The sequence below is a fragment of the Lissotriton vulgaris genome, chromosome 1_1 (assembly GCF_964263255.1).
Source record: "Lissotriton vulgaris chromosome 1_1, aLisVul1.2, whole genome shotgun sequence".
In the NCBI taxonomy this organism is placed as follows: Eukaryota; Metazoa; Chordata; class Amphibia; order Caudata; family Salamandridae; genus Lissotriton; species Lissotriton vulgaris.
Genome location: NC_141685.1, coordinates 878,280,379 through 878,308,119, shown reverse-complemented (window position 1 = coordinate 878,308,119; position 27,741 = coordinate 878,280,379). Strand labels below are relative to the sequence as shown.

The window sequence follows — 27,741 nt, the reverse complement described above, 5'->3', positions numbered from 1 at the left end:
TGGAGGTACTGGTTAGGTTCACCCTCCAATCTACATGTAGTTCACAGAAAATCTCTAAATGTCAGATTCAAAAAACAGATTAAAAAACCTACCCAATGGAATAGGGATTCTCCACATTAGATGACACACGTTTTTACGTGAACAGTGTCTTATGAGAACTCTCAGGGATTCTGTTTTCACCATATCTCGCCAATCAGGACATATTCCACCCATCACCTGAATCAAGCACTGCAAAATTCTTCATAACCTCACTAATCAGGAAGGGACTCATTAACTTCCACCTTCCCTTCCTAACATATCCTGGCCTCACCCCATCACTTTGTCACCCACAGACCAATTGAAGGACTTCACAGCATTCTTATTATCATATCTAGACTTGTATTTCCATTGATGACACAAAGTTTGTGAGAAGGTGGCCTGGTATATGCTGTCCACTACTTAAAAGGGGCTCCTTGTACCAGTCCACACGACCCTTATGATGTATGAGGTCAAAGATAACCTTTAGAAAGCTATCCTAGTGGTAGCTGTGGAGAGCAGCCTTCAGGCTTAATCTTCAAGGAATGTAAAGCTGCTTGTTTAACCAGTATATCACATCCTGAATGACTAAATGAAAGGAGAACCATACAGTAGTTATATAAAAATATGTATTTATTAATTTAACACTCTCTATTAATCTCTACACGAGATTAGAACATTAAGCACAAAATACTTGATCAATAGAACATTCATAAGTAGCACAATACACAGTGGACTCCAGGGGTAGACCGAACCATATACTAAAACAAGCATTTGCAATGCAATAGGTCTCGCATTTATGTGAGTTTGAGCTATTGATATTGCAAATGACAATGCCTATTATTTTTGTTTCCGTTTCTAAAACATAAAAGGCATTGTTATTTTTAATGCCAATCGCTTAAACTCTCGTAAATGCGAGACCTATTGCATTGCAAATGCTTGTTATTCTTACCAACTAGAAAAATATTAGCTCACTAGCTAAGTATTTTTAACATCACTTTCACCACTCCACGAACTTTTCACTACACATTTCTTCACAAAAAGGGTCTCCTACGTAGTTCCGCAAGTCGCAGCACGCCCCAAGCACGAACAGCAAGTGCACCAGGAGTATTTTCCTGGTTCGAGGGGTCAGGCAGAGTTGCATTCTTGCCCCTAAACTTTTTTCTTTTGTACGTCAATGGCCTGGATGCTTCCCTGGTGGATAAGAGTAGGGACATGTTGATTGTGCGCGGATTGCGTGTCCCAGTTATTTTATATGCAGATGATCCGGTCTCAATGTCATGTGCATTGAACGGTCTTCGATCACGGTTGGATTTTCATTATGTCCTGTGACCTTAGGAATCCGAAATTATGCTGTTTGCTCATCAGGGAACGCCCATCAGTATAATTTTATTGTTTTCCTTATTTGAGCGGTAACTTTTGATGCCCTAGGGACTTGGGGCCCGTGTCCACAGCAGATATGTTCTAGGTTTTGTAATTTGGTGGTTGTTTTTGTTCAGCCTGGCCTCAAATATTGGCTCCAAGCCAGTAGTGGCTCTTGTTGAGATTTATTAAAGGTAGTGTGTACCAGTTCTTGCCAATTGGGATATAAGGCTGTCAAGCAACTACAAGACACATTCTTGGGGTGTTGCCAGGATCGCCGACTTATTCCATTTAGAAGGAACTTAGATTACCATATGTTGCTGATGCCATCAATCTGGCCCCTCTGATGTTATGGCGTTCCATCTGGCATAACCCAGAGGCTTCCCTGAACAGGAACATAATAAAGTACTGTCTTGCTTGTGACAGGGGCCTCCATATTCCCTGGCCTAGGTACATTAAGGTTTGTATGCCTCCTTGGAACATCTGGAGATTTTTTTGAAGGTCTAGTGACATCGCTGCAAGGGATACGAGCCGTCTTAAACTTGCATTTGAACCTTTTTGAGGCTGATTTCCGAAGGCATAAACGAGTATGTAAAAGAGTACCCCTGTAGTACTACTTCCCATCCTCATACATGCTTTTGTGACACCCTTCTTGGTGTGGAGCACCTGGGCGATGAACTTAGATTGGTATACAGGTATCTTTTAAGGGAGACGCGTGTCAAGTCATTGTGAGAGAAGTCCGCTTTGGGGTTGTGGATGCATCGGTCTGTCCGGCCACCTTCAGCTGATCTCCCATAAGACAGGCACTCGCTTCTTGGACTTTGTACCCAGTGCAGCACTCCTGTCCACTGCCCAAGGAATGCACACCCGAACAATGTAGTTTTGAGTTGAGAATTGTGGTGCTGTTTCCACCTTGTTTAAACAAGTATTATATACTTCTGTAGTTATTTATGCAGTTCAGACAGGTAGATGTGGGTACCTCCGCAGGGTTCTGCAGTATAGCTCAAATGAAGAGGAAGCCGCCCCAACTACTGCTTCAGAGAGAAGGGTATTTTAACCCACAGGGGGCACTAAAAAAGGCCCTATCCATGTAGTATACAAAAATCACTTAATCGCAGAATAGCACCATTGTTAGCCTTGGTCATAAGAATAGTTGTGACCGGACCAAATACAGTTGATGGGTAAAATGTCTGCAGGAGTTTGATAAGACAGAGACCCACAGAACAAGCATTAAAGAACAGAATAGTGACCGGCTGAGAATAGTGGTGGATATGAAACTGGAGTTGTTGGGAAGGTGGATTGTTAAGTGCGCCATCTCATTCGCTTTTTTTGTTTTTGCTTGAAACAGGATTCCCTCCTGCTCTCTCTCTCTGTAGACAATAGCATTACTTTCTATTTACAACTGCACACCTCTAGAGGACCTGCAAACATATTTTTTTCTGAATGTAACGCCACTCTTTCTCAAATTACATCAACAAAAAAGATGACTTTAAAAAGCTGTAAAACTGTATTCACCTAAACAAACTCACCCATCAATGCCCTAAAAAATTAAAGCCTATAGACCAGGCAGCACATAACAACTGAATGGCACAAGGAAATATAGTTTGGTTTTTAGTTGCTCATCAGTTCCGCCACGTATATTGCTGCATGAGACAGTCCATTGAAGCTTAAAACCCAAAGGCAGCAGGTAATCTCTGGTGACTGAGAATTTTGCTTGCTTTACACAGCTGTTGTCTGGCCCTTGTAAGAAAACAAGATGAGCCCCTCGTAGCATCCCAGGAATAGCATCCACTTACTTCACCCGGCTTCTCAACTACCAGCTGCTATCTATCCAACGATCTTAGGGTGAGCTGCCAGTGGGTTCTTTCGGAAGTCTGTGACATTGCTGAGGTACCAACTTTGGGTGGGTGAGGGTCCTGGTTTATGTGCCTCTTAACCACCCATTTACTCCTACCATGCTACTGAGTGGCATGTCCCAACTTCCCTGCTCTCCAGCTATATCCACCCTCCTGGGTTCTGGCTTAGTTGTCCTCATCTGGGTTCTCCTCTTGTGTTACCTCTTTGCCCTTCCAAGAGTCCCTTCACTCCAGCTCACAAGGAGATTAATATGACGTAGGATACAATAGTGATGCAGCCAAACCACATAGACTGCACCATGCAAGATATGCAGGACAATTGTGCTGAGCATTTTAGCATATCTCCTGCTAGAGTACAAAGCCCAATGTCACCTTGGAGCAGTCCATTACAAGCCTACATCGCCCTTTACAACTAGACCATAACAAAGTCTTAAGCCCCCCAAAAGCAATAGCTGTGGCAGTTTCAGTAGTTGAACAACGAGATGTCTTCCCTTTCAACTTCACAATCTCCTGTCTGACCTGAACAGTACTGCAAATCAAGACCCCACTTATGATTGAAATTGCCCAAAAAACTGCATTATTCACCTGGATAGGGGCTTGTGATCACAACACTACTCGGCTCGTGCGGGCTTCTGATGAATGGAGGCTGCTCATCCATGACCTTCCAGAACTTCAGGAGGCCCGCAGGATTAGTACACCAACTGCAAGGAATTGTGATGAACCTTGGTTGCCTTGGGGGGCGTGGCTAGACGCTGATGTAGAGAGCAGCAGACCTCCGAGCTCCTCCGTGGCCACCCTCCACAGCAAATTATCCTGTGAAGCTGGGGTGGCCACTGGCATTAATATAAGCAGCGGAAGCCCTGGTGCCTACCTGGGCGCAGTCTCGAAGCGCTGCAGAGCAGAGAAAAGAAGAAAACGGCGATTACTCTCCCTGCTCACACACCGTCTGGGACGCGGACAAAATGGCAGGCGCTAACGCCAAGGAGATCTCTGCTAGTAGGGGAGATACATGCGCTGCAGGAATCTGACGGGCAGCGGAGAGGAGTACGGGATCGAGAGAGCGGTGAGGGTCCATTGGTGAGGGGAAAACTGGACTGGAGGCGGAGACACGGTGAGGCTTAGGACGCGCTCCGCAGAGGTTGCCTAACTCTAAAATGGCAGCGCGGGCTGCTCCAGCCGGATCGCGAGGGTGATTGCGGCCGCTGCTCCCGAGTGGCGATCGCGACAACCTGGCCCTCTTTGTGCAGTCAGTGGTACCCTGCTTCTGATGCCTGGACTTGTGGCAGAGATCACACTGGTGAGGGCTCTTCAGGTGCAGGAGTAGCGCCCCGAGGAGGACCCAACCTAGCGGCAAAACCCAGAGGGCCTACCACGTGGAATCTACTATTCGCCACTGATGGTGCGGATTTATGTACTTCAAGGAGGCTGGTTGTGTGGCGCCTTGGGGGCTGAAGCTTGCTGATCTGAATGCTCATGGCGGATGTGCAGCTCCAGTGCTGAGCGCTGACCCAAGGTGCATTGCTGCCTTGCTACAGAGCCCTGAGAGGGTGCTGGAGACTTGCTACTGACCTGAGTGGAACTGCGGACTCGCTGAGAGACTGCTGCAGGACATGTGAACACCTTGCTGGGCATAGCACACACCTATCAAGTGAATGTGAGCCACTGAACCTGAACCCTTCCGATGTGAGACACCACAGAGATAGCGCTAAGTTACTGCTTAATTACTGATCCTCTGTTGGGGCTGAGACTGCGATCTTGACTGGACCGCCACTTTTGCGTCTCCTGCCCGGACCTCCTACAGACTGTGATTGCCTGGTCCACATATCTCCTGAGAAGGCACACAGGAACTGGAGGACTGACGGCACTGCTCCCACAGGTGTGCGTCCACACTCCACTTGCTGGCGTGCACTGTGTGGCTCTATCTTGGCGGTAGAAAAGGCACTGCGCCGCCTAACTGAGGAGGAGAGGACTCATAGACTCCCTTGGCATTGATAATCACTGCTGCCTGCGGACACCAGGATGGGTAGTGTCCAGGAGAAAGGGGTTTGAGGTCCTGCGGATAGAGTAGTCAGAGCAGCATACAGATGACAACGATGCTACCACCGGGGGGCGAGGGCCTGGACAATCCGGGGACCCTTCATTGGGAGACATCATGCAGGACATCATAGCTTCGCGGGAGGCGCTTGAGACTAGGATGGATGCCATCTGCTTGGATCTCACCCTATTGAAGGACGACCACCGAAAAACTCAGAGAGAGTGGCGACCAACGCAACCAACATTAAAGACATACCGGACATGGTAGCCACTCTGCGAAATTCGCTGAATGAAGTGGTGCATTGGGTCAAAGGGCCGGAGATGAGGGCTGAGGACAGTAAGGGGCCCTCAAGGCACAACAACCTCCGCATCGTAGGAGCTCCGGAACTCGAGGAGGGGGCTGATGGTCCAGTTCTTGGAAACCTGGCTGAAAACGGAGGTGGCACCGGAGGGTCTTTCTCCCTTCTGTGCCCTGGAACGTGCACACAGGGTCCCGGCTCATCCTCCTAAACCTGGGGCCCTGCCCCGCCCAATGGTGGTGAGACTGCTGCATTATCGAGGCCGCAATTTCATACTGCAGAGAGCCTGGGAGCAACAGTATCTGCAGATTGAGAACAGTAAGGTGATGATATTACCAGACTATACTAGGGAAGTGCAGCTCCAAAGAACCTCCTTACTGGCTGTTAAACGAAAGCTGCGCCATCTCAGTCTCCCCTACGCTATGCTGTTCCCGGCCCGCTTGAGGGTAACTGCAGATGCAAAAACACACTTCTTTCTCACCCCTCAGGCTGCTTGGGAATGGTTGGAAACCCGAGGCAGCAATGGCGCACGCTCGCCACAGGCAACCTTTCCTTGAGGACGGCTGTCCACCACATCGCCAGTACAGAGGCCCATCGCTCCAAATGATCGGCGCCAGGAACGAGACAGAGCAGTCTTCGCAGTGGCGGCCATCAGCCAAGGCAAAGTCAGTCCGACTAGCAACGACACTGACAACGAGAGAGGTGGAGCGGAGAGCTCAATATAGAGTAGAGCCCAGGGGCTCTCAGATACTGAATTCCGGACGTCGCTCCTCAGACAGCAGATGGAATGTTTGGTTGATCGGACTGCAGAGGGTATGTGGAAAAGATGGTAGGATGCCTGCTGTGACTCCTGGGCCTAGGGACCCAAATGATACAGTGTGGAGGGCTGAGTGGAGAATCTACAAGAATTACGGGGACCACATGGATGACTTACTTCTAATGGGGGGACGGGGGGGGGGGGGTTTGCGGGGGCATCGGATGTGAGTCACACGCCACCTTCTATTTATGGTTCTTTGTATGAATATTTTTGTTTGGTTAGGGGGCTTGTTCTTGTGTACCTGTCCTGGGGATTGGGAGTTGGGTAAAGTTTGAAGTTGGGGGTGGATGGGGAGGGTCAGACATTCACTAGGGAGTTCCTCTGGGGTCAGGACCTGGATTGGGAGCCATGGGTACCTCCGTAGGAATTAAAGTTATGTCTTGGAATGTAAGGGGGATGCACACTATTGGCCGGCGACACAAAATTCATGCCTACCTAGTGCGGAGAGGGGTGCAAATGGCACTGCTGCAAGAAACCCACCTGAGGAAGTTAGAAGGGGCGGCGCTACAGTGCCCATGGAGGGGGTAGGTGTTCCACACCAAATATTCGGCATATGCAAGAGGGCCCTTAGAATGGGTGCGAGCAGGGGTGCCATTCCAGTGCATTAGGCAGCTGGTCGATACAGAAGGCCGATTCACGGTAGTAACAGGGCGGCTTGATGGCCGGGACATTACGTTAGGAAGCATATACGCCCCTATTCTAGAGCAACCTGCTTTATTCACGCAGTTATCGCAGAAATTGGCGATGGTGTTGACGGGCCCTATACTTCTGGGGGGAGGGGGGGGTTTTATTGCATTACTGACATAGACCTGAACCGCTCTCACCCTCTGCTTCCTGACGCCCCCACTCATAGGATTGCAGAAGCTCAACTGGACTGGCAACAGCACTGGAGACTGACAGACACTTGGCTGGCCTATCACCCTGGGGAACGGGACTACTCTTATTTTTCAGCTATGCATGAGCTGCACGTCCGGTTGGATGCTATACTTTGCTCCCCTGATGTGCATCTGACGGTCCCATTGAGTGAATATTTAGCTAGCACAACCTCTGAATATAACCCATTACTGGTGTCCTTGAATTGGGTTCGAATTAGACCCGCACTCCCTAGCAGACGTCTCCGCCCCGAAACACTGGAAGACCATGTCTTCCGAACCACCATAGGTAATGCTATTGAGGAATACTTTCAACACAACACCAACACATCCACTAATCTACATAGCGAGTGGGATGCATTCAAAGTAGTGATACGAGGCAGTTGTATTGGGGAAGCAGTGGGAGTTCGTAAAACCCTATTGAATGATGTATAGCAGGCGTAACAACGGCTCAGGGAGATAGAAAAGGAAAGACCTGGACGGGAGGATAAACAGGAGGAACTTTTGGTGGCGAAAGAAGGGAGAGGCTGAGGTGTTTCGATTACAGGGCATATGCGGCAAGGGAGCACGCTGAGAGGGATAAATCTGGGGCACTCTTGGCTTGGCTGGCAAACCCAGCACGCAGAAGGTCACCGATTCTAGAGCTACACGGTGAAGGTGGTGCAGTATGCTATGGGCAGCACACTATCAACACACAGTTTCTAGAATACTACACTGCACTATATCACAGTCGGCTAGATCCTAGGGTTCTGGAGGAGGGGGTGTTTCTGGACATTGAACTGCCGCAGATTGAGGCGGAAGAGGCAGAGAGCTTGGGTTGGCCAGTCTGATCTGGGTGAGATCAGGGGAGCCATAAAACGTATGGCCAGGAACAAAACTCCGGGCACTGATGGGCTACCATCTGAGTTTTATGTCACGTATGTGGACCTGCTGGCCCCCCATATGTGACCGATCAAAGCAAGATGGCTATCTTCCTAGCTCAACAAGGGAAGCAGTAATTATACCCCTCCTCAAGCCGTACAAACCGGTGTGGGACCGCACAGCCTATCGCCCTCTTGCGATGCTCAATCTTGACTATAAGATTTTGAGCAGTGTCTTGCCCAGCCGACTGATGATTCATATGACAACTCTTGTGCATGGGGACCAGGCCGGGTTTATTCCTTCCTGGAATACGGCCATGAACACACGAAGGCTGTGCCAATTGGTACACGGGATGAGGGGGGAGAAGCATGCGTACTATCGATTGACATTGAAAAGGCCTTCGACAGTTTAGAGTGGCCATATCTGTTCAGGGTTTTGAGGGCATTTGGTCTGGCGAGGGATTTGTGGCCTGGACAAAGATTCTGTATAACCGCTCGACTGCCAGGGTTAGAACGTGGGGAGTGATTTCCGAAGCCTGCAGTGTGGGTAGGGGGACGAGGCGGGGCTGCCCACTGTCTCCGCTCCTGTTCGTCCTGGCAATTGAACCACTAGCTGTCTATGCACGGTCGGGGAGGTACTACAGGGGCTTGGCTGGGATTGGTCAGACACACTACATCGCTCTATATGCAGACGATCTTTTAATGTTCCTTGCCAATGCTGCTGAAGAGCTGCAGGGTGCCCGAGATTTGCTGGCTAGACTGGGGCAAGTGGGGGGGCTCAAAATTAACTGGAATAAGACGTGTCTATTTCCGGTCTATTTCCGGTATGAGGGGGTAGAGCTGAACCGCCTGAGGGGCTAGATGTGCGATGGAAAAGCAGCTGCTTGCCTTATTTTGGAGTCTGACTTCATCGTGAGCCTGCTGACTTATTCAAGGGCAACATAGGGCGTGCATTGAGAGCTACTAGGAGTAATTTTGATTTCTGGGGGACTTCTTACTTTATCAGTAGCGGGGAGAGTGGCGTTGTTAAAAATGATAACTCTGCCTCGTCTACTTTACAATTTTGGAGCACTACTACTCTGGGTACCTGGAAAATATTTTGTCCAACTAAACACTATGGGCACGAGTTTTCTGTGGGGTTCAGGGAGGCACAGAGTGGCGCTGAATACTATGATGCTCCCTAGACAGGAGGGAGGGTTCGCAGCCCCTGATTTTTAGGCATATAAAGCGACAGGATACCCTTAGGGTGACAGTTTTGCTCTATATAAATACACAAAACAATACAATATTACCATGCGGCCCAATTTCAATGGTTATCGTAGTGGATGGCGGGGAGGTTGAGGGTAGACACGGACCAGAGGGGTATGGACCTGGATCTTCGCCAACTTGCTTGGATTCTTCTCCAGCTGCTGTTGCGCGAAAGAGAGGTGCCGAGGGATCTGTGGGTAGTGCGACAATGCTGGAATAGAGCCAATATGAGAATTAAGGTGGGTCCCTCGTACGCGCCTGAGATTCCAGTATGGCTATGTGAGGCGTTACCACATGGAGGGGATTGGCAGAGGTTACGGGACTGGGAAGACCTGGGGATCTCCAATATTGGGGATCTCTATGAAGATGGTGTCCTCTACCATTTCAAGACCTCATGGAAAGATATGAATTGCCTGCCCAAGACTTTCTCTTGCATTGACGGCAGCCATTCGTAAACATTGGAAGAAAGGATTGGAGGAGCCACAGACCTTCCTCCCCTGTCAGTATGTGGTCACTTCAGCGGGGAAGATCAAGGCGGTTACCTGCCTGTTTGGAGAGTTACACAGGGGTCTAGAACTCCCTTAGAGGGGCTGCGTATTAAATGGGACCCGGAACGCGAGATTCCAGCTAATACAATTTTCTGTGTTCCATCGGGCGTTACTCACTCCTCTCAAAATCAATGAGTTTTTTGGATCCCACACAGCCTGTCCGCATTGCAAACTGGAAAATGCTGCTTTTGTGCACATGCTTTGGGAATGTCCACTGTTACACGGGTTTTGGGGGAGTTTCTGACCATACTAAAGGAGGTGACCGATAGGGATCTGCAGCTGTCTCCAGTTGTTTGCCTGCTACACTGGTTTCCCCACCCTACCCGTAACAAGATCACTAGTAAATTCTTAAATTTAGGATTAGTTCTAGCTAAAAGGGAGATTACTGGTCATTGGAAAGCGGTCACAACCCTTAATACAGCGCGATGGTTGCAGGAATTTATAAAGTGGGTGGATTGTGAGGGGATTTTCCGACTACAAATGGCCCGGAGAACCAACAATGATAAGTTACTGGAAACTGCTAGGGCTTGGGTAGCGATGGTGGCCCTGCTTAAGAGCCTGACTGATGAGGACGACTGACCTTCTGCAGGCGGGGGACTCACCCTCCAGACCTGGAAAATTGCCTCTGGTGCGCAGGTGGGACGGATGTTGGGTGAGGAGATAGATGTGAGAGCATCCCCCTGGCTGGAACCCTGATTAATGACTTTAGGATTTCAATAGGGTGGTAGGAATGCCTGCTGGGCGACAAGAGCGACATGGGGGAGAGCGACATGTCTGAGGGAAAGGGGTAGGAAGGGACAGATGGAGGAATAGGGAGGAGTTATTGTTTTTAGTGGCCTTAGTAGGGGAGAGGAGGAGTCAGAATATGAACAACCTTAGAGCAGCGTGGTCTTGACCTCCGTGATAGAGTTAAAGGTTGTAATGGCCTAGATAAATGTACTTTGTGGACAATACTACTGAAGAAGCTGGAGATGCAGACCTGGATTGAGTAGACCGGGATGCGACTATGACATACTATATCCTTGAACAGATACAAAGCTGTATACCTGAATGTAATCTGCAAAAGAAATATGGAAGCTCATGCGCTTTTGTAAAGGAAAACTGAATAAAGTTTTTTTTACAAAAAAATTAACCTTGGTTGCCTTCCACATGAGTCCTGCTTCCCGGGAACCCCCTGTGCCATTTTTTTTTATTGCTTAGCCAGGGCCAGACAGTTGACCCAAACCTTAATTTTCAATGCTTACTCTAGTAGTATTCCTGCTTTACACTTGAATTTCAGGGGACCCCCATAATAATTCGGCGGAATATCTTTGTGATACAGGCCCTATAGGTATAGACGATCCTAGAGAGGTGTTCGTCTAGCAATAGAGGACATATGTACCAGAAGTAAATGTACAAAACTGTTATTATGTAGTACGTGGTATTCCCTCGTTCTTAAACTCGTCCAAACATACCTCTTAAACAGAGGAGTCTCCTTTAGTTTCCAGTCTGCGCTATTTTTGAGTAGCTCTACTATTTAGACTTCTGTGTCAAAATCTGTGATGCTTTCTTGGGTTCATGGTAATTCGTTTATCAGTCCTGCATCTTGTGTGACATTCCAGGTCGTAGATGGTTTGTGTAATCAATGAACAGTGGTGCCAGCTTTGGCCTGTTAACGATGATGGATCAGAAAATAGCCTCACCTTCGCGTGGTGGTTTCCCTTCTGTGACTTAGAGATTTAAACTGAAGTAGTTTGCAGGAGAGGGCTCAGTGTATTTTAGCAATGTATGATATTTCATCACTCACAGGCTGTGGTTGAGTGTTTAATTTCATGTTTTCCTTCGTGTTCTGTGTCGTGACTGTGGTGCTTTCCGCGTGTCCGTAGTCTGCTACCTGTGGTCCTTTCTCCATGCTTGTGGTCAGATGTGTGTGTTGCTCTCCCTCTCTGGTTTGTGGTGTCCTGCTTGTGACTAGAGCCCATAGTGTAGGATTGGTGTCCTTGGTGCCATAGGAGGCAGGTTTGCCAAATTATTGACGGGCCTACTAGTTAAGAGCAGTGCCATGGAACAGGGGGGCAATATGACGAGCGTCCCTGCAGGGTGACCTTACACATAGGCATAATGGTCCATTGAAAAGCCTCTGGAATTAACCTGACTCACACCCAATAAATGAGCAACTTAACCCTTCATTGTGTATGGTGCCAGCCAACCAGTGCTGCACGCCCATGCTTGCCATCCCTTGAACTCCAAAAGCATAGACAAACTCCTAGTAAAAGGGGCGGGGGAATTAGTACAGGCACTGTGCATCAGTGTCACTTCACCACGAGAACTGTCACAATCATATTGTGTTCTTTATTACAGCCATAGGGTATGTAAAAACTTGGCAATGTGTATTATATATACATGTAAATATATATATGATTTACAGTGCATATTGTCATATATACACCACTTGCACGGGTCTAAGAGGTTTATGAGCATGTTTTGTTATTGGTTCTCTGAAGAGGCCTCATTACTATTTGAGCACTATAAAAAAGAAACTAGGTATTCTACCAAATAGAAAGGTGAAGAAAAGATTAAGTTGTTTTACTAATGGAAATCATTCCCATTTTTCACGTATTTAGCAGTTAACCTAATGAATTAATCAAATTGACGTTTTGAAACAAGATGTATCCTTGTTTTGTGCATTTAAAAAGAGCTGTTTTTCAATAATTAAATGTATTGTGCTTTGAATGTTATATATAATGCTTGAGTGCTAAAGGCAGGATAAATTAGAGATGACTTTAAATTGTAGTCTAGTATGTCTGTGAAACCATGTCTCCGTTCCCTTTGGAAATGCTTATCACTCTTTCAAATATTGTCTTTTTGAGAGAAGGCATCAGGCAATCCATCAGCCACACGCATGTTCACCCTCTAAACAAATTGAAATATCCTGGCCCACCTCTTGGGCACTTATCATACATTGCTGGTAGGCCCCAAATCTCACAAACAGTTGTAACCTGGCGCCTACTCCTGGTGCCCTCTGTTGTGCACTTCGTGTGCTCAGGTGCCCTGCCTTTGATGCTCTCTCTGTGCCCCTGGGGCCCTCTATGTGTGCATATGGTGTCCTGTCTGCCGATTGTGCAGGACGAGCGTTCATGGAATGGGTTACACAGTATGTGGTGCACTTCCTCTGTGAACCTGGTACCCACCAAGTTTACCTATGGGGCTCTGCCGGTCCTTGGTACTCTGCTTATGTCGTGTTGCACTTGTTGAAATGGATTGCCACTTGCCTATGTCTGTGGAGCACACGCTGTGCCTGTTGCATGCCAACTGTGGCGCTCTGCCTATGGTTGCGATGCACTGACTGCCACTATGGCAGGTTTAAGGTATTTGTGATATGTGTCTGGATTTCATCTCCTGCTCTTTGAAGATTTTTTGGTTATATTCAATGCTCACATCTCTCTCCTCCCTTCCTGTTTTTTTTAGTGTCCGGACATCTGTGGTGGCATGGCACGTAGCTGTACGTTCTCCTGGAGAAAGTGATTCAGGTGGGTATCTCTGCATAGCAGTGCTTTGAGTTGGGTGAAAAGGGTGGGGTTGGTCTCTAAACGTGGTATGGCTAACAAAGCGTAATGAGAAATCCTTTCTGGAAGCGTGGCCTATGTAACTAAGCATGTGGTTTCACACATGTGAACTAGAATCCCTGGCACCACACAGCATATCACCCAACCAGTATGTGGGGCCTCTCTGATTTTTATTTTATTACAAACAAGAAATATCACACAACAATGACGATCTGGTTTAAAGCAGCCGAACCTATTGTCTTTGACAGTGTTTATTAACAGTATGAGATAAAAGAGTGACTGCAGTGATTTTGTTGTGAATAATTTGAATGCAACCATTTCATTTCTGAAAGCCAGAGACCGTAAATGAAACACGACTCAAGTCTGTGGAAGGTATTTTGTTCTTCAGTGGCTCAGTCACTCCCGTTTTCGCCTTCACATTACTTCCAGTTCTCTTCTTCACATTGCTTTGCTCTGCAGTCTCTCACTCAGTTGGTCCCTCTTTCTGAAATCCTCAATCTCATACGTCACATAGTTCCCTTTCAAAAGTGACTTCTCACTCTGCCCTTCTGTGGCTTCTGCATGTCATTCCTTCTGTAACCTCTTCACCATCTCTCACTCTCTCCTCACCTGTAAATGTAGCCATTTATTTTCCTTTGGTTCTGTCAATGTTTTAACAGCTGTGCGCCTTCTTCACATATATTGGCAATCACAGTTGGCAAACCTGTGCCTATCTGTCTATGCTTTCTGCATATAGGCCAAGGATTGGATGCTCCAAGAGTCTGAACACCTCATTGACCAAGTGACAGACACTGTGGGAAATTCGTACTATCTTACGACCTAATCTCCAGAGCTCTCAATTGTGCCCCGTCATGAACACCCACTCACACTTTGCTCCGACACCTAGAGGCGAACAGTTCACAGTATGCGCCATAGAAAAGTTAGGCATGCAGTGCATGCAGAAGAACTACAAAACACAATATCAGGATTTTTTTTTATAAGGAACAAAAGGTGAAGTAAAAGATGTTAAATGTAAATTGGCATTGCATCGCTGATGTGAACTACCAGAAGGGTTTTTATAGTTAATGTTGATTAGTTGATCAATGCTTTTACAGTAAAGAGAAGGACATGAACACAGGGCCCTGTGTGGATGCGTTTAAAAATCAGTTTTTAGGTCGAGCCTAGCACAGCGCGCATGCGCTACTTTATGGAGAGGCCTCTTGGAATCATTCCAGACTTTGTCTAAACTTGTGCATGTGGTTTTTAGGTCTCCCACCTGCGAACCGGATCGCGAAGCGATCCGTCGCAGCGAGACTCTATTGCAATCATTTCAGCTTTCAAGGACTCAAGGGGAACAGACAGCGGACAAGCGATGTGAACGCGCAGCTCCTCGACTGGGATTAGGTCGCGCGCGTTAACTGTGAACAGCATTTCAGTTTCAGTTTTGCACAGACGCGCTTCTACAGTGTGCTACTTTGTTGCAGTTTTAAAGCCCCCCCCCCTTCTCCGCGCGTGCATCCCAGGCAGAGTGAGCTGCGCTGTCATGCGTTGCACGGCAGCAGCATGAGCAGAATGCTGCAAAGAGAGAACACGGGCAGCACAGCACTCCTCATTACTGTGATTCCACAAACCGCGCCCAGGGCAGAGGCATGCACCCAAACTGCAGACACCGCATACATGCACTCTGCACCCCACCGAGGCTCTAGCGCACAGTCTTTGCAGAGGCGTAGCTCCCTCCCTGCCCCCTCCTATCCCTGCCCCCTCCTATCCCCACCCCTCCTATCCTCGCCCCTGCCCCGATTTACCGCCCCAGCAGTAGTGACCAGAGAGTGCGGGTACCTTGCAGACACCATGGGAGGTCCTCTCGCCCCCAGCCCGCTCCGTTCCCCCGCCGACCGTGCAGCAGCTCCCTCTCTCCACTAGGCTGCGGCTCCTCCTCTCCGTGTTGTTCTCCTGGTCTCTGTCCAGGCGCTGAGGAGGGCGTCACTCACAGCTGAGGAAGGCGGCGACGTAGTCCACCTCTTAGCCCTGTAGGAACGAGGGGAGAGGAGCTGATGGGGATTGTAGTTTTTTACCGACACCATACCACGTGCAGCTTTTGAGGGCGTGGCCCGAAAAAACTACAATTCCCAGCAGAACTTTTCTGCGCGAGGAGTTTGCTTACACTTCGTGCGTGCCAACAAATTAGCCGGCAGAGCCAAGCCAAGTGTCTGGCGCGTACCTTCGTGAACTTGCAGAGCCTTGAAATTATTTGCTTTGTAAATCGTAAAACAAACATCACTTATATAAGATGTTTCTTCAAAATTCAAAAAAGATTATTTCTTTAGCAGGTGAAAGCGTTAATATTAATAGGGCACATAATTACACTGCAGTAAAACATAATTATGGAATGATCGTTTTGTTCAGATTTGAAAGTGCTTTCGAGATAATGAAGAATAATTCGTTTTGGTGAAATAAAATATTTGCCTAATATCATACAATTTAATTGGGAAAGCTGCAATTTATTCATGGTTTCCAGTTTCATTTTGTAAAAATCAGCCAGTAAAAGGGCCATGTGTAATCGGGTGCAGGAAGGTTCACTTTTCTAATTTTGAGTTGCCTTCTCCAGGCGGGTCGTGCACAGAACAGATGTTTAAAGGCTGGGCGTGCGGGATGAAGGCCCCTGACTAGCTTGGGGCCCCTGAGCTCGCATGGGGCCCCTGGGTGTCAACACTTTATGGTCTGGGCCCCTTTGGGTGAGAATGGCCTTCAGTGTAGGGATTCTTGGAGCCATTACTTGACTGTGTTGTGTCATCTGACTGCTTCAGAGTGGTCTGCGGGAGATGGCTTATGTTACTAGAGCATATAGATGCTATACATACAACACCTGTGCAGGCATTGAAACGGAATGGAACTCATTTTGAAAGTTCGTGGTTTTTCCCAGAAATTGACATGAATCCAGCTCTCCTGGGCCCACTATGGACACCACTCTTTGTTAGAGAGCCCTCAAGTGTTTTTGCTTAGATAAACCAGAAATCTCCAGGGCTTCATATACATTTTTTTCAGGATATCTTCTTTGTGTCTACATTGTGTATTGTATTATATATGCTGTTAATGTGAAAATGAGTAATAAGAAAAAGGAAAACACATATTTTCCCTGATCAGAAAATTGCGAATCCGTTTGTATTTATTGGTGCAAACAAGACACGTCCGGGCTGAAGGGCCCCTAATAACGTGTAAATAAAAGGGAACAATGCTTTGTCAAACAAGACATGTCCGGGTTGAAGGGCCCCTAATAACGGGTAAATAAAAGGGAACAATACTTTGTCTAAATGTGCTTGTTTTAAACTTAATCTTGGAACCATCAAAGGCAGATTTGAGAAACGTAGCAGTTCATGTGACTACTAATATTAGTAGAATAAATATATAAGAAGAGAGCGGCGTTACTAGGACAAGTGAGAAATGATTTGAGAATTCAGTGGCGTCATCCATGTTCAGGGTAGTGATGTCACAGCCGAAGCATCTTCTGTTCCTGTCGCCTTCCATACTTCCAGGGCACAGAGCGTACTCCCTTAGTGCTAAACAATGCATCACCACTAAACCCAAAGTCCGAGCAGTGCCTGAAAAACGTCTCCATGGAACAACTCGGGCTCTGACCTATGAGAAAACGCCAAAAGGACCCCAGAGAGCTGCCATATGGGTGACGGGTAGCTTGGTCTGTAAACATATACATAACACCACCAGCCATCAGTGCACGCTTTCACCAGGCACACACACACCAACAGCTGTCAGAGCACGCTTTCACCAGGCACACACACACCTCCAGCCGTCGGTGCACGCTTTTACCAGGCACACACACACCACCAGCCGTCAGTGCACGCTTTCACCAGGCACACACACACCACCAGCCGTCAGTGCACGCTTTCACCAGGCACACACACACACCACCAGCCGTCAGGGCACGCTTTCAACAGGCACACACCACCAGCCGTCAGGGCACGCTTTCAACAGGCACACACCACCAGCCATCAGTGCACGCTTTCACCAGGCACCTACAACACCAGCCATCAGTTCACGCTTCCACCAGGCACACACACACCACCAGCCATCAGTGCACGCTTCCACCAGGAACACACACCACCTGCCGTCAGTGCAGGTATCGGAGCGTTTTAAATCAGCATGCCTTTAACAAGCAAGACTAGCGCTCTATATTACTGCCAACTTTGCTTACAATAAGCAACAGCTAACCATTCACAAACTAGGTTTATATACCAATTGCAAATTTAAAAAAATGAATGCAAAGCTTTGTCATTTACAATGTCAGTAACTCAAACTTTAATACTGCGAGACCTATTGCATTGTAAATGCTTGTTTATTTTACACACATTCTATTGGCCTTTGCGTGTGGCTTTCAAAAATGAAAGTACCTAATTGGCCAAAGGCGGGTGCATGTCCCACCTTTTCTGTAAATGTTTACTCCCAAGGCATCCAGCTGTCGGGAGCGATCAGGGGCACGCAGGGTGCCATCTGTTGTGGATCATGTTACAAATTAGTGTGGTTGCTTTCACTTTCGCTGCCGCGCTTGTTGCATTTGTCACCCGCTAGCAGACATGTCTGTTTCTTTGTTTCTTTTTATATGTCAGCCTTTCACTGTCTCTGTATACTTATCTGTTTAGCCTGTCTCACTGCCCTTATCTCGCTCTGTCTCTGTCTATCCCTGTCTATGCTTCCGTATCTACCTATCCCTGTCTATGCTTCCGTATCTACCTATCCCTGTCTCACTGATCATGTCTCACTCCTTCTGTCTTTATACACAACTTTCTATGATGCTTATTTGTGTTTGCTTGTCCATACCGCCCAGCCACCTCTTGTTAAGATTGCAACTCCCAGAATACTTTATCAAAGGCCAGGTGTGGACAAAAGTGTCTTCGATGTCGTAAAGTAATCTTGTGGTAGTCTTGAATACATTTACTGCCTCTGTGCTTAAAATGAAGGCTTTGTATGGACGCTGGTTTAAATGTTCTGTGTTGTAACACGTAGGAAGCTGAAATTAAACGGTAAATGCATTCTTGTTTGGATTGATATCCGGATGTGCCCTCACAGGCTGTTGTTCTTGCTCTTCTTGTCAACGAGCTAACAGTACCGTACCTTTCTGCTTGTTTATTCAGTGATTAGCATGGTAAACTACCATTTTTGCTTTCATTTTGTCCCCATTTGGTTTTACTTCCTCCTGCTTTTGTTATTTTTTTGCTTTATTGGACTTCCGGTTCTAGGCATATCCTCGCCCTTGTCTATCATCAGGTTAAGCTTAATCGGAGGTGCTGGTCGGGCCTGTGAGGTCACATTGACCAAAAGCTGGTGCCCCCAGTCAGTAGCCCCTTGGTGCTTGAACTGTGTTTCACCCCACTGCAGGAAGCCAAATTAGGTCTTTTTTATGTGTCTGGTTGTGTTTGTATGTGCGCATTTCTGCAATTAAACATGTACCCTTCTCTTCGCTTCTTGTGACATGTGGACAGGCACACTCGTTTCAACATTACGTCTGTTACTATTACAAGTGCACTGCATGTTCCATCCGCCTTTCTATAGTGTAATACCTGACCTTTGCAGCTTCTTCCCTCTCTTGCGGCATGTAAAAGCCCCGCCTGGCTTGATTGGTGGCTCTGCTCCCCCATTCACCAGTGGCACATTAAGTATTAGTAGATGTTGTAGCACCCGGGATAATGTGCTGCATGGCTTAATACTTACAAGGTCCCAAAGGCGAGACCTTTTGGCTATGCCAATGCTTGTTAATAATTCCTGGGTCTGAGACTCGCTCCACTCTAAGCGCTGCTCGCAGCTCCATTTTGTCGTACTCATGTTTGTAAATTCGTACCAGTGACACGTTCCCAACTCGAGCATCTCCACACACCCTACTCCATCCCTTCCCTGAACAGCTCTCCACAGCCCCACTACTGTCCCTGGGTGTGTAAGTAATTCACGTTACACGACCTCTCCTACCGAGCCTGTCCCTTCATCTGAAAGGAATTTCCATTTTATAATAAAACGTGTGCACAGCCAAAGCTTGTCTTTCATCCAATTATTTAAAAAAAACACTCTTTAGGTCCCTCCCTAAGAAGGTAATTTTCCTTTGAACATACCTCCCCAGCGCCCTTCTTTCTGAAAAGAATTTCCATTATAATAAAGAATTTCCCCAGCTCGTCTGCCCTCCCAGTGAGAGAGCCTCCCTTCACAGCCCCATCCCACCACATGGTAGTAATTCTCCACCCGCAGCCCGAATACTTCACGTTATAAGAGCATGTCCTCAGAACCCGCGCCTGCCCGAACCCGGATATAGCTCTTGTTTTGAGCTGAGAACATTCTCTGATGACGTCACCCCGTAGCTTCAGGTGTTCTGCGTGCGGGTGCTACTCGTTCCAGACACCCTTACGGCGCTGCCAGCGTGCCCATGTCACCTCGCAGAGTAATGTCGTACAATGATGAAGGGCGGGGACGGACGGGACATTCCAAGCCTCGGGGGGAGTTACCTTTGCGTGTCCGGACAGGTACAGAGCTGAGCTGATGTTTTTAACGCTGTGCCTTCGCCTCACCCTCCTCTCCTGACTCCCTGTACTTTGTTGGGGGGAGGAGTGTGTGTGGTGGGGTGGGACAACCTTCCTGCCTCCATCCACACTTGGTCTATGCTTCAGTAAAGTGACTTTTTTTCTATACTTTTTCACACCTGTTTTTGCACCGTTTGTTGGCAAGGCGTTGGCAGGGTAAGCTGGAATGGGCAGCATTATATCAAAACTTCACAAAACAGACCAGTTAGTTTCCACAAAGTGGGTAACAACGCACACTGACGGCGAAAGTACCACGAAAAAGGATATTTTGCAGCAGTTTCTTAAAGAGAGTAAACAACATCAAAGACTACATGAAGAACGAGCATGCGAAAAAGAAAAATTCAGCTACTCTGGCGGGAAGCCAAAAAACGGTTGGGGAACGCCTCAAAATAGATTTGATAGCAAGACAATGGAAAAGGGTGCAAGGAAGGATAGGCAGTAAGAGGGAGGGCATTGGTACTACATGTATGGTGATCCAAATTCAATCATTCGTCGATACACTTACTGTAGTACTCGGTCTCAGTCGTAGTATTGGAATAGCCTGGTCAGCCTGAATACAGAATGCCAGAGGGTTTTTAATACGGCTCAGCATCTCCTTCCAAGACATTTGTAGTCGTGGACATGATCAAAACAACTTGCAGCACATCATTTCCCTTTCACTCTGCCTCCAACTTCGGTCTTATCTTTTCGGGTGCCTTTATCAGTGTTTTTCGGGGTCAAATACCAGTTGAACAGTATCTTGCATTACATAGCTCAGTTCGGAACCTGCCTCTGCTTTATGGGTTATTTTTGTGTAAATAATACATGCAGTACTCAAAGGTTATCAATGTTCTTGTGTGTGTGTTTTTAATATACCTTTTTTGTATTTACAGAATGGTGACTAAAAGAGTGAATACTAAAATTGGTGTAAGCGTCACATTGGTCATTGTAACGTGGGTAGTTGAGCAGCGCAGAAATTAAATGGAAAAAAAACCCCAACTCAAATAGTTCAACATAAACATGCAACATTACAGAGGTATTCGTTTTACACTAGTTTCACATAAAAAATCTGTTCAGGAAATATCATTGACGTTTCAACCCTTTAAAATCCCAACTGTGTGGGGTCGTCATCAGGGTCAGAGTTGGAGCTCATGCAAGTTGTCCTCATTCGATGCACGTAGTGGCAGTACTGTCATCGGAGAGGTGAATAATGGTTTCCATTAAAGACTGTCCGTATAGATTGCAAGGGGGACTGAAAACAGAACTTCACTTAGCTACAGTAACACTTTTAAGACAATAGTTACAAAAAGGGGCAAATGTACTGCTGACTCTTGCTGCGTGGTCTGCTTATGTATAGTTCTGGATGTGCTGGTCAGTGCGGGGTTACCCGCACCATAGGGCAGTCCTTAAACTTTCAAGTCTGAGTAGGGTTTTTAGCCCTGACCAGAATGTGGAGTATCAGGCCTCGGACAAGAGAGTAACAACACATTGTGACCTAAATGTACATTGCAAACCTTCCCAATACAAATAGGGTCATTTTGTGGAACCTTTTCTTGGGTCCCTAGTGGAGAGGAAGTGGCGTGACCCATTAATAGGTGAGTCGTTTGTTGTACCAGGCCTCAGTTTAAGGGGAACTGGACACTCTTTGTCCTGGAGTACATTGTGGGTTATCCTCTTGGAAGAGTGTCTCTTTGTGCCTCATAGGGGGCAGCTGACCCCAGTAGTGCAGAAGAGCCCTGACACATTATTAGGCCAGGCACACTCTGTTTCAAGGCATGTAGCCCATATACGCATTGCGGGTCTACCTGTAAGAGTTGGTCCCCTTTCCCCACAAGAGTCCTGGAACCACACTTTGGCATCCAGTGATGAGAAGGTAACACATGAAGATGAGCTGCCTCCTTGTGGTTACCCTTTTTTTTTTTTTTTAGGTCACATTCTACCTGATAGCACAGCTGGCTGGTTTGCTAAAGACCTCTTGGGACATCTTGAAAGTTGACCTAGGAATGCATTCCGCTCGTTGATTACCATTGTCTTTGTGGTGTGTAACTCACATTTTCTGGCTTTCTATGCTGGCTTTATTTGCTTTAGGCTCCTCAGGTTCAGCTAATCTGTCCTGTGCCTAAATTGTGCTTATGGTAGTCTTCCACATCTATAAACAAGCCTTTAAATCTTGTTCTCATCTTTTCACATTTGCTGTGCATTGAAACACAGAGGTCAGATGTCAAGCTGTGTATTCCAGGGAGCACTGGGTTTATTTTTCTTTCTCCGACTTCAAAGTGAGGGGATTTATGTGACAATCATGCTGGCTGTGGATAAGTGCATGAAAAAGGCTTCACTGTGCTATTTTTTTCTAGCACACATCAGAATGTAAATGTCTGTAAAGGAACTGCGCTGACTATCAAATCAATACACTAGATTATGACATTTCCACACATTTTGTGCCCAGTAAATGTTTTATCGGCTAAACTGTATGTGCGCGCAGATGTTTCAAATTTCTATTGAAGATGTGTTATCTGTAATGGCAGTACGCTACCAAACCATCCACACTCCACGTTACTCCACTCCACACCACTCCATTCCTGTCTACTCTTCACACTACACTACTCCAGACCGCGTCACTGCACTCTTCTCTTCACCACTCCATTCTACGCCTCTCTACTCTACAACACACCACTTTACTCTTTGCCAATTCACTCTACCCCACGCTACTCTACTATGTACCACTGGAACTGCAGACACGATGTGCATAAACAGAGAGCATAACTGCAGACACACATCGCAGAAACTGCTGACACTGCAGACATGCCAAGCAGGAACTGTAGATGAACCACGCAGTTATATCAGGTAAACATATAGGAACTGCAGCACTTGTCACATGAACTGAAGACGTACCAGACAGCAAGGCACAGAAACTGCTTTCAAACAACAGAAGATCCAGCCGTCTGCCCTGAACACTAACAGTAGACATGCAGCACAGGAGCAGCAGATATTAGATTAAGGGCGTGGCTTAAAAACACATTAGCTTAAAATCTGTTTAGCACAGTGTGCCGCCCGACTGGAATTTTGCTGCTTTTGTCATTGCATCCAGATATATAATATAACAAGTAACATTACACCCAGGGCTTTAAGTGGGCCGGGTCTCACCGATGCTGAGCACCTGCAGTTTTTGAAAGTGGGGCCTCTAAACGGGTCTCTATTGGGCTCTGATTTGTGCCCTGGCGCAGGCGGTCCTTTTTTTTCCGGACTGCTTGTGCCTGCTATATTACATACAAGCAGAGGCGCAACTAGAGCCAAATTTCGGGGGGGGGGGGCTAAGAAATTTTTTTGGGGGGGCTGAACCTTTAATCAGTATGCAGAGTGGTGCTGCAGGCGCTCTTAGAAGGGGGTGAAACAACTGGAAGGCCTAATTACCATGCAAATGGTCTTTTAAAGACCTGTGAAACGTTCGGGTGCGGCTCTGTGTGTTCCTGGGATCTGTCTCATCCCGGGCTGCCACACACGACGGGGGGGGGGGGGGGGGGGGGGGGGCTGAAGCCCGGTGAGTTCAATGGGTGTTGCGCGCCTGCATACAAGCCATAGTTGCTTCTTATTTATCTTATGCAACTAACTACCATTGACAAAGCCAATAGTCCTGACTTGTTGTAGGTATGATGTTTCTTGTTGTATCATATATCTGGATGCCATGACAGAAACAGCAAAATACAAGTCAGGCAGCACACTATGCTAAACACAGATTTTTAGCTTACAAGTTTTTAAGCCACGCCCTTAATTACACTGGCCACTCCCCTGTCAGCGTCCCCCCCCAAGTTTTTTCATCCCACTTAAAACCCTGTTCACACCTAGTACAAGCCAGGACTATTGGCTTTGTCAGTGGTTGTTACTTGCATATGATAAATAAACACCAACTATGGCTTTGTTGTATGTAATATTGAAAATGCTTCAGTTCTGACATGATGAGACTGTGAAAGAACTTAGTCGAATCTCTTTGAAGTTACCTCAAATGCAGTGAAGGGTGGCACTGCTGCAGAGTTTTAAAAAAAAATGTTTCACCCCGATGGTGAGGGTAACAATGGAGAGCCTTTCGGGGACCCGTCTTAGCACCTGCTTTTAAGAAAATCCGCTGCTGAGCACCGTCAGGACCCGGCCCACTTAAGCTCTGCATGTAGCGCAGGAAATGAAGACTCGTAGTGCAAGAACCTCTGATACACTAGCTAATAGACAGCATGCAGCCTTAGTAGAAAATTTGGACATGCTGTACAGGCAATGAGGACAGACAGTGGGCAGTAGGCGTACCACACGGGGGCTGCAGGCACAAGATGGAGGTACTGCACTAACGATTTCCCTGCACCCTGTCCTTCATGGACACTCCACCTTGAGCCTTTCTCACTCCTGCAGTCAAGCCCATTAGAAGTTTGAACAGGCCCAGGCAGGGTAAGCACCCAGCCCGAACATGGCAGCTAAGTGCTTGCATTCAAGATGAGACAGTAGCAATGGCATTCCCTGCACCACTGTGGACCAGATCCAGCCCATGGTACCCTGGAGGAACAGCACCTGGTGTGGAGCCAGTGACGGGCCCCAGCATGTGCAGGAAGCGCTATGTAACCCTAGGAAATAGCTGTACTTTCTATATTAAAAGAGTGTAACTCGAGAGATGGATATGTCTGTCCCTGTGTTACACCGTGGGTAGATCTACCACAGGGGTCTCCAACCTTTTCTGTAACAAGAGCTACTTATCTTCAATGAAAATCATTCTAAGCCTCTAATACTAGTGATGTAAAAGGGAACTTCCCATCCAAGCGTGTCAGCAGTAATCACATCAGTGCATTAGGCAGTGTTTGCAGCAAAAATGTCAAAAAAGGCTTTTACAATTTGAATTGAAATACTATATGGGTAAACCATACAAACCATAGCTGCAATCCCCTGGCACCAAGGTATAAATAAGAGTCGTAAATCTCTCCAACTCAAATATTAGCTTTAAACACATTTTAAAAATGCAACTATTTATCTACAGACATCCGCTTATGAGTTATGAAAATGCACATATTTGCGTCTTGAATACATGCTTTTTAATTTTGGTATGCATATAATAATTCAACAAAGCAAAAGGTTTGATAGTCCTAGGCTGGGCTGCACACAGAAGAGCTTCTCACAGGTAGCTGGAGAGCTACTCGTTGGAGACAACTGATCTACTATCTGTAGCTTTTAGGCTGGCATGTGAAGCCACATCCTGGTTGTCCACGCTCTAGCTGTGCTGTCTATCAGATTTTTTTTTCTCCTGAGGGACAGCTTTGCCCCTTTAAGATATGTGTAATCCCTGGGATAGCTCTGCTGTCTCTGTAAAGTTTTTGTAGTTTGAGGTTTAACGCCGCTGTCTGTAACCTCTTTGCAACGCAAGGGAAAGCTCAGCTTCTGGGTTTGTAAGATCTGATAAAATGACTGGATATATTTGTCTGTTTTTGGGGCCTGGATTATTTGTGTGCCTCCAGCTGTAGCTTTGCTGTCTGTGTGTCTCGAGGTGTAGATCTGCTGCCCAGACTGTATGCGCTTTTTAGGGCGAGCATTCGAGACCTCTTATATATACTTGAGGATATACTTATTCTATACTTATATGTCTATGTACTTTGTGGACTCTGGAGATCAGCCCTAGGACTTTTCTGCTTCCTCTTATGGACTTTTTTTCTGTTCAACTGCCTCTGTTTAACTGTCTTGATAGTTTACTGACCTCTGCTGGTCATTTTCTATCAGAATAGCTTTCTGCTGAGGGACTTTCTTTTTTAAAAATTTTCTGGCATCTGCCTCTATTTAACTTTCTTGATAGGAAACGATGAGGAGAGGTAAGTAAAATACCGTAATCACTTTAGAATTCTCTAGATTCCATTCCATAGAAGTAGTCTTCCACGAGCACCTGCAGACCATAATCGTTTTTCCAAATCTTGTATTTTTATTGATATGACAACCGGAGGCCCTGATTTTATATTCAAAACGGAGCTTTGGACTATACCCTTTTCCGCTGAAAGGCAATATTTCTCTCCATGTGTTCTCATACCTGGCGTGTCACACAGTTTGGTGCTTACTTTCCCTCCATGGTAAAGAACAGAAGATGTTTCAGCACTCAGGCTAATGTGCTGCATAGCTAAATACATATAAGATCCCAAAGGCGAGACCGATTGTATTGAAAATTCTGGTTAATCAAGCAATGCATCTGCTGCCTGAGAATATATAGTCTATGTGCCTTGAGGCCTAGCGCTGCTATCTGGGCTTGTGAGCACGCTGCAATTCAAGGGGTATATCTGTCTCTCTAAGCCAGCCTGAACTGTCATCCTGAGTGATAGATTTACTGTCTGTACCTGTGATATCTGTGCACTTTTTGTGTTGCCCGTTATATGATCATTCTCTCTCTCTCTCTCCAGGTCGCAGTCACGAAAGCCAGGGTGGATTTCTTGGGGGTGCAGCGGCGGCCCCCCTCTGCCTCCAGTGCGGAGTTGGAGGGGGGCAAAGCGAGAGAGACTGAGGTGGCACCCCTCGAGGCGCCTAGCCCTCAGAGTGAGGCCGTGGCCAACGAGCTGCAGGAGCTCTCGCTACAGCCAGTCATGGACCTGATGGCCACCCCGGGGGCACCAGAGCCACCCCTGAGCGAGAGGAAAAACGGTAAGTGTCTGCGCCTCACACTCGCACATCCCAGAGCATGCGGAGCCTTTGTCAAGGTTTGAGCCCCATCGCTAGCGGCAGCTCAGCACCCTGTGACTCTGGGCAATAGCTCACTTAATCTCCCCAACGGCCCCAGCGCCTTGAGACCCCTAAGGGTGATTAGTTTGCGCTTTACAAATACCAGATACATACATTGTGGCACCCAGGGCAAACTCACCTGCCTCGCGTGCTGGGAGAAGTCGACTCGCTTAGAGAGCGCGAGCATCTCTCGATCACGCGGATGGTACGGGTGCGCAACAGACACAAGCCGAGGGCATAAGTCACTGGGGCAGTGGCGCATCTGGAATTACATTTTATGGGGGAGCGGGTGCACACATGGGGCAACAGATCGAACTGGTTGGTCCTCCTACAAAGATTACATTTATAAATATGTGCACGCACACACACAGAACCCTCCCTGTCTGCGGTTTCAGGGCGTTGGGGCTCCGCCCATCATATTTTCTGCATTATTGTAACAGATATTGTATTGTCCTCTTTAACACTAATTTTTAAAGTAGAATTTTGTTAATGAGTGTTGAAGTTGGCAATCCACTGTTGTAGTGACAATGCCATATTGGCTGGCTTTCACTCTCTGATCCTTGCTTTGGCGTGGGCCATGGAGCACAGCACTTGGCTTTGACTACTGTATTTAGATCAGGCTAAGGGCTTCCCTGTTTCCAACCCAGGTCTGCTGTTTTAGTGGTCTTCAGACCCACCCCTTGATGACGTGCAGGAGTGTCCTTTTCGATTGCAGCCCTGGGCGCCTTTGGCCACTGGCACCTGAATAGCATATTCGCTAACCTGACATAATTCTGCATGTTAATCGCACAAGGATCACACAATTTAGTCAATATATGAATTCCCCTTTTTTTAAAATGACCAAAGAACAGTTCTTACTGCATTTTCAAAGAAATTGTGCTGGAAAATGTACCATTTCACACCAAGGTTTAAAAATATTCTCAGGAACAGAAACCCCAGCTTGCTCTCTCACCCAATTTCACAAATTGGTCTTACGCCCCACCATTTTCAAGCTCAAGCTGCTACCACTGATATCTGTCTACA

At 47.0% G+C, this 27,741-nt stretch overlaps 1 protein-coding gene across 1 annotated transcript in view; it reads left to right on the top strand.

The window, feature by feature from the left end:
* Nucleotides 1-27,741, top strand: part of MRTFA (myocardin related transcription factor A) — a 206,709-nt gene that overhangs the window by 18,061 nt on the left and 160,907 nt on the right. The window contains exons 2-3 of the mRNA XM_086958422.1: nucleotides 13,359-13,420; nucleotides 26,403-26,640. Coding sequence (XP_086814548.1) covers nucleotides 26,583-26,640 — 58 coding nt within the window. The 5' untranslated portion in view covers nucleotides 13,359-13,420; nucleotides 26,403-26,582. The remainder of the gene's footprint in view (nucleotides 1-13,358; nucleotides 13,421-26,402; nucleotides 26,641-27,741) is intronic.